The sequence below is a fragment of the Physeter macrocephalus genome, chromosome 20, assembly GCF_002837175.3.
Source record: "Physeter macrocephalus isolate SW-GA chromosome 20, ASM283717v5, whole genome shotgun sequence".
Classification (NCBI taxonomy): Eukaryota; Metazoa; Chordata; class Mammalia; order Artiodactyla; family Physeteridae; genus Physeter; species Physeter macrocephalus.
In genome coordinates, this window is record NC_041233.1 from 114738306 (window position 1) to 114746335 (window position 8030).

Below are 8030 nucleotides of genomic sequence, written 5' to 3' on the forward strand. Positions count from 1 at the left end.
CAGTTAGAGCTGTGATTACCTTAACCTGGTGGCCTTATGGTGAGGCCCTAATTCAACCTGACCTGTGCCCTTAGAAGTAGAAGAGACCAGGGGTCTGAACAAGAGGAAAGGTCATGTGAGGACAGCAAGTCAGCTCCCCTCGGCCCGACATGGACGGAGGCCTTGGGGAGAAACAAACCCGTCTATCCCTGGATCTGGGAAATTCTGGCTCCAGGACTGTGCTACTTCCAGCAACTAGAAACCTTTGTTTAGATGGAAACTAATGGGAAACTCCTTCTTGGCCTGGAAGGAATGCACTGTTTCACACTAAAGACTTCAGAACGTATTTTCCATGTCTTTTGTCCATTCCCTCAGGAGGCACAGACTCCACACAGGGCTCAGCTCCGGGGACCTCACGGGGCCAGGATGTGGTCAGTGAGGATGGAGGGCTTAGGAATTCCTTGAAAAGAGCACGTGCTACTGTATATATCTAATATCTGTACAATATCACCTGTATACATTCTTTCTCATTCTTTATTTGTCTCGTGTTCTATTTCACACATCTTGAGATGAGTTATAAATTCAAATACCGTTTAAAAAATCTGGATGGTATCTCATACTTTTTCACTTTTTCTAAATATATTGTCATTTCACATTTTTCATTACCTTTCTTCCCTGGACTATTTGAAAGATTATTTTTATTTTGAAACTAGGAGACGGTTGAACCTCTTTTTGCTTACTCTGTCTGAATATTTTAGGTCGAGTATGGATAATGAGCTGTGTGCCATCACCTGTGTAGATGGAAGGTACACCATCACCTGGGTAGACGGAAGGTACGCCATCACCTGGGTAGACGGAAGGTACACCATCACCTGGGTAGACGGAAGGTACGCCATCACCTGGGTAGATGGAAGGTACGCCATCACCTGGGTAGATGGAAGGTACGCCACCGTCTCAAAAGTGACAGCACATGTTTTGATTGAGCCCCAGATCAATGCTGTCTCACTAAAACCATCCTGTGTCCTGAAACCCTGTCCCCTGTATGTGCAGGTCCAAGAATACCGAGCCCATCCCTAACAATTCCAATCCCAGATGGCTACTATGACAGACTCCTTTAATCCTGTGATGTTCAGAGGATTCCATAAAATAGAACATTTGTCAGGGCCTATTCAGACCCTTTGAAATGCCAGAAGTAAGGATCAATGGTGTTTTGTTTTCTGAGAATCTGTAAGAAAGTACTGGGACAGGATTGAGGTCATGAGATAAGGGAGTATAAGGAATAGGCTCAGACCCAGGTCACAAAGAGAAAGGTCGTTTCAGAAGTTCCGGTAGGTCTGGGCATGGCCCCGAGTGTGCCAGCTCTGTTTTCCCGATATTTTAACAAGCTTGTTCCTTCAACCAGCAGCTTGCTGCCCTTGAGGTACAGGCTTCTACAGAATGAAGATGCTCTCCCCAAACAGTTGTTCCGTGTGGAGGTAGGAACGTGGTTTGCTCTTCCCGGAAAGCCCTCTCTACACAGCTCGGTGAATTTTCTTGGACCTGCTCAGGTCTCTTCCTGATAGAGAACAGAGGCAGCATGTGCCGTAGGTGATATCACTGCCACCACCTCCAGTGGTTCTCAAACCAGATGATATAATCATCTCCAGAGCAGCTACAACCCCAGTGCCCGGGTCTCAAAACACACAACATAAACTCGTACCTTTTGAAGTAGGATTCAGGCTTATGCTCCTCTTAAGATTCACCAAGTGAGTCCAGTGGGGCCCAGTGTGAGAAGAAGGCAGCCTACACGTCATCACACCGTCGGTGCAGGGGACTGACACGGCGCATTGTTAATGTGCATATGTTGACCCGTGGCTCTCGGAGGGCCGGAGAGTCTGTAGTTTTAAGCCTTAGGTCCTCCCCAGCCCCCCCTTCCCCTCAGTTACAAAATCCATCTCCCTTTTTCTTTTTTGTTGTTGTTTTTTGGCCGCACGGCATGTGGGATCTTACTTCCCTGACCAGGGCTCGAACCCGCGCCCCCTGCATTGGAAGCAGGGAGTCTTAACCACGGGCCTACCAGGGAAGTCTCCACAAAATCTGAGTAAAAATAGACGTTAAGATGATCTTCAAGGCTTAGAGATAAAAACCACGTAAAACATGTCTTATACAGTAGAACTTTATTAAAATTGAAAGAAATTTTGAAAACAAAGCTTTATACTAACATTTAATGAAACATAAGAGGCAGAGCCGTGGGAGTGTCCCCACCATGATTTACAGCGAAAGACTCCACAGAATCCCTCATCTCAGCACAGGGCACTGCTGACCTTCTGCAAAGCACAGCGTTGGGCCCTTTAGCCAGGTTCCAAAAGTTCAGACATTTGCACCAAATACAGATTACTACCATAGCTTCCTATTTACACAGTAGTTAAAAGTTACTCCTAGAATTTGCCTCAATTCCTTAAAATAGATTCAGACAAACAACTTGACATTCCAGTGTGATAAGCACCATTTGATGGACGACTCTAGTTCCATCAGGAGAAAGTGCAGTGCGGGCACGTGTGTGTCCCCGGGGCTTGTCTGCGTTTCCACCGCTGTCCGCCCACCTGGGGTGGGGAATCGCTGCTTCTCCAGGAACAGCTGCTCCTGTGACGCCCTCCCAGGTTCACAGTCACCCCGGGCGCCTGGGGCTGGAGGACAAGAGTCTCGGCTGCCGTTGGCGTGTCCCTCCTAGTCGCTGTCTTCAGAGGAGGAAGACACCTGAAGGTCATCGTAGAGGACACTCCGGGGGCCAGAGGCCCAGTGTCCCTCCGGCTTCTGGCCAGTGGGCGGGTTCTGAGCAGGAGGGGCTGACTGCTCAGGACGAGGCAAGGAGGGAGGCGCCACGTACCTGCAGCTCCAGCGGCCTTTGTCTGCTCTCACAAAGAGCATCCTGAGAGGCTGGCCTGGAACATGGCTGATGCGTGGAGGACGGTCTCTGGTGCAGGCTTGGACACTGTTGGGGCGAGATCTGTCCAGTGGAGGTTGGAGGGCAAGGCTTTGCCCCTGGGCAGGTGTCTTCCTGCTGACTTGGGGGGTCCCTGTGGGTCCATGTCCAGTTGTACTGGGTGGAGGAGGGAGATTCTGGCAAGCCCCCAGATCTGCTGTCAGAGTGCTCTTCTGGGGAGTCTGGATGGGGCTGAGTCTAGGTTTCCTTGGGGGGTTCAGACATGTCTGGATGGGGATCTGGGCAGATCTCTTGCCTGGGGCCTTGATGCTGCTTTTGGAGTCCTGGACCAAACTTCTGCTGATGAGAGACACTGCAGGGTGGGTGGGTTTCCTGTCGTCTTTCCTGACAGGTGACCTACTTGGGAGATCTGGATCCTGGAGGGGTTTCCTCTTGGATGCCTGGATGAGCGTGGGCATGTTTGGATGCTGTAGGAGAAGACCAAACAGAAAGGCCAGACGTGAGAATCTTCTCTCCATCCAGGAAAAATTAAAATTCACCAAAACCATCTCAGAGGAGTTAATTGTATGTGATGAGATACTCAACCTCAGTGGTGCTCATGAAAAAGAAAGTTACAGTATCGCCTTGAGACATTTATACATCAAATAGGCAAATAGAAAGAGCTTAACAACGTCTCTTGTTAATAAGTAAGGGGAAACAAGCTTTTTGTGTACCCCCTTCCGAGGGCCGCACACAACTTGGTGTTTTGCAGGCACTTTGATGGCAAAATAAGTTTTGACGGCCAGTTTTGGAGGATGAATCACAATATACAGATTCGTGTTCTCACTTAAAGGATTCTGCTTACGGAATGCTGCTGATAAAGTCACTTCCATCTACCAAACAGCATATTCTTGCCAGCCATGCAAGTAAGAATGCAAAATCAAAGAAACCGAGGAAAATGGCATCTGAGAAGTACTCTAAGTAATCCCATTGGTTGGAAAATTAGGTGACCCGCTCCCTCCCACCGAAGGGGACTGAGGCCAATTGGGTTACCGCAGAAGGGGAAAGAGCGCGATCCAGGAGACTGACCCTCAGGTGGTGGCAGGATTCTGTCCCCTCCTTCCAGCACTGCCACCGGCGCCCTTGGGGTTTCCTGGGAAACCTCTGGAGTAGCGTCCTCTGCTGCTCTTCTTTCCTGCAAAACAAACCACGTTAAGGGCAGAAACCCAATTTCCTTGTCACAATTGGGACCAACGGTGCTGTGGCCCAGCCCCTTTCCAAGTCTGGGGGAGACACCGGACCTGAATCCCTGTGCTTTGGGCAGACTCCTCCCCGGCTCATATCCTTCCCCCGACTCCAGGGTTCCCTCCTGGGTTTCCCAGGAAGTCCTGTCTATTTGTCCCTATGGCTTTGGGGCCTATCAGGTGCAAAATTGCATGTGTCCTCCACACCCCTCGGTGACTTCAAGGCATATTCTGAGCTCCTGAGTGTGGCCCCCTCGGGACATGGCTCCTGTTTCCCCATGTTCCCTGTCATTTCTAGAGATGGCTCGGCATCCAGCGTAGAGAAGGAGAGGAACGTCTCCAGCGATTTCAGCCCGAAGCTTGGGTACCACCCACCCCACTGCTCACCTTTGCCTTTCACCCTTCTCTGTCTCAGCCGTGTTAGGGTTCCCGGGGGTCTGCAGGTCCTGCGGCTTCCGTGGTTCCAGGTTCTCCTTGCCGAGTTTGGAGCCCAAGGGCTGGGGGGCGAGGGCCCCATGCCAGCGCTTCATGGGGCACCTGAGGCTCCTCGCTTTGTGCCCGAAGGCTCCGCAGTCCCTACACTTCACCTGTGGGTGGAGGAGAACAAGGTGAGTGAGTCAGCAGAACTCAGGCGCATGTCCAAAGTGAACACAAGGACAGGTGGAGAGGGCTGAACACTGGTGCTGGAGAAAGGACAGGAGCACACGGCGCTTAGGCGCCAGGATATTTATGACAGTGGGCTGCTTCCCAAAGCCTTTGCCAGGGAGCATCAAAGGAGGAAGGGCTGGCGCTCTGAGTGTGCACAACAGGACCCAGATTGAAGGATTTGGATAGAAGCAGGCCAGACACCACACTAAGGAGGGGTCAGGTGGCCCCCGTCTCTGAACGGCCCGGTCTCCCTGGGGATGAGGTCCCAAGGCAGCTGTCTTTGGATGGGGCTGGGCAAGGGAGTTATGGACCCAGATATTCCAGGCCCAAACCCTGTTTCCGGAGTCCCTGCCTCCACTTACGCTGGGGTCTTCGTCCTTTGGCGGCGGAGCCACCTGCCTCTCTGCGCCCGGGTTTTGCTTCCTCACTTGCTGGGCTTGAGAGAGTTTGCAGGGACCCAGCTGTCTGCATCGACCCGCCATGTTCCCCTCCTCCGCGGTGCTTCTCGCCAATCTTACTGTTTGGATTTCCTCTGTAAAAAGAAAGAGAAAACTGTCATATTCATACAAGTCACCCCCGCCCCCTCACACAAATGGGGCCCTGAAAGCTCACGACCGCTAAGGAAATCCAGGTTTCTGATACTTTGACTTCTCTGCCCAGACATTTCTCCATTCTCTCCAGACACCTGCCCACAGGTGAGGACCCTGACTTGGTTCGAGGTTTTAGGCAGGACTGTGAATTTGCATTTGCATCCTTGAAAGACTAAAGTTAGAGACTTTGGTTACGTGTGTCACAATCTGATAGAGAAGAGTGAGAAAAGATTGCCCCACACGCACAGAAATACTTATGCTATGGAAAGGCCACACTTAATATTGACGCCCAGGCATTTGAAAAGCAAACGTAAGTTTGATAACTCCTTGAGAATTGGGCTCTCCCATCTGACATCAGAGAAGGCAATTCTCAAATACAAATTCACGTACACAATTATTTTCTCCTCTGCTAGCTTAGACGGGGCACAGCGCGGGGTCTGAACCGTTTTCTGAATCCTTCACCCTCAGTGTCTCACTTTTACCTAGTTAATAAAATGTGAAATACGTGTTTCAACTGAGGATGAATGAAGAACTTTTTAGGCTTTCAATGCCTACAGACAATCCCACCAAGTTTTCATAACTGCTCATCCAGTGCCCCACATCAATCAGAATGCTAGGATGCTAAATTCCTTAGAATTTGAATCTTCACGTAAGAAGAGCATTCAGAAGGATATATTTTTCCAGCCTCTGTTCTCAAAACTGCTACTGAAGTTAAATAATCTAGATCATTATCTGGCACCATACTTAAAACTCAACTCAAAATCGATGAATGATTTGAAGATAAGACCTGAAATTGTAAAACTCCTAGAAGAAAACAAAAGATATATGCTCCTTGACGTAGTTCCCAATCAACGGAAAAAGGGATAAGGAAACAATAGTATGTATATTCTATGGAAATCTATTCAGCCGTAAAAAAAAGTTGAAATCTTGTTATTTTCCAGAACATGGATAGAGCTTGTTGTTATGACGCTGAAGGAGAAAGTCAGAGGCTGAAGGTGAATACCAAAGGACTTCACTCATGTGTAGGAGAGTAAGAACAAACAAAAAGGAAATAAACCAACAAATCGGTGAACAAACCAAATGACAAAAACAAACATATAGATTCACAGAACAGAGTAGTGGATACCAGGGAGGAAACATCAGGGGCCAAGGCACAATGGTAAAGGTGGTCAAATGTGTAATGACAGTGGGAGAGGAAAATGTTGGTGGTGAGCCTGTATTAAGGTTTACAAAATTTGAAATGTAATACTGTACAAATGAAACATCTAATATTGACACCCACTGTTAACGCAATTTAAAAAATAAAATTATAAAAATAAAGACACCTTAGGACTTCCCTGGTGGCGTAGTGGTTAAGAATCCACCTGCCAGCGCAGGGGGACATGGGTTCAAGCCCTGGTCTGGGAAGACCCCACATGCTGCAGAGCAAGTAAACCCGTGAGCCACAACTACTGAGCCTGCACTCTAGAGCCCACGAGCCACAACTACTGAAGCCCATGTGCCACAACTACTGAAGCCCGCGCACCTAGAGCCGGTGCTCCGCAACATGAGAAGCCACCGCAGTGAGAAGCCCGCACACCGCAACGAAGAGTAGCCCCCGCTCGCCACAGCTAGAGAAAAGCCCGCACGCAGCAACAAAGACCCAACACAGCCAAAAATAAATAAACTAATTAAAAAAAATAAAAGACACCTTACCCTACTGCCAGGCCAAATCACTACATATCTTCACTATGGACTTCTTGTTCTGAAGGATATGCTGAACACAAGTTTAAAGCAAACTATCCTAAAGTCCAGCTGTTCTCTCCTCCTCTCTGTCAGGAGAGTATCAGGGAGGTGGGTGGAGGAATGCAGCTTTGAAGGGGGCTGAAGACGGTTCAAGGGGGAATTTCCTTTCCTAGCTGACCTGATACTGCTCCAAGGTCACATGACCTTGTTAAGGGTTGCTTAACCAATCCACATCATCTGTCACCTTTGGTCTAACCACGTCTGAAGACATGTTAAGAGCAAGAAATAATTCGTGATTTCACTCATGTGTGGAACACAAAAAACTAACAAACAAAAAGAAAATAAGTAAAAACTTTAAGGAAGAAGAAAATTGACATGATAACAAATACAAAGATACACAGACCCGAGTAGTGGAAATCAGAGGAGAAGCCACGGGCAGAGGCAAAATGGACAAAATGGGGGAGCTAGATGGTGACAGAGGAAAACTGCATTTTTGGTGCTGAGGTGTATGGTACACAGAAACTGAAATGTATTGCCATGCACATAAAACTTATTAATATTATAATGCAATGATACCTAAGTTTAAAAATTTTTTTAATTAAATTAAAAAGAAATTAAAGAATTGATACTCAACTGCCTAAAGCCACATCACTATGTAATTTTATTCTTGTCCTGTTTCCTTGAGGGACTAGCTGAACACCATATTTAAATCACACAACATGAAATTCAGCTGGATACCTCTTCTCTGTCAGTAGATGCTCAGAATGGTGGGTGCTGGTCACTCTCCACCTGAGAAGATGCAGCTTTGTGGGTGGCTGAGGAAGGAATTTCCCTTCCATGCTGGCTTTATACTACTCTAAGGTCACATGACCTTGACGAGGTGTTTTTTAATCAATCAACATTATGTATCACCTTGTATTTATCAATGTCTTGAAGACACAT

At 48.0% G+C, this 8030-nt stretch overlaps 1 protein-coding gene across 1 annotated transcript; it reads right to left on the minus strand.

The window, feature by feature from the left end:
- Positions 1–2685: 2685 nt before the first annotated feature.
- Positions 2686–5255, minus strand: LOC102982874 (putative protein FAM90A8). The gene is made up of 4 exons (XM_007127586.2): positions 5136–5255; positions 4513–4712; positions 3971–4076; positions 2686–3369 (listed from the first exon to the last, which is right to left on the minus strand). Exons 1-4 carry the CDS (start codon positions 5253–5255, stop codon positions 2686–2688), a joined length of 1110 nt encoding a protein of 369 aa, XP_007127648.2.
- Positions 5256–8030: the final 2775 nt, after the last annotated feature.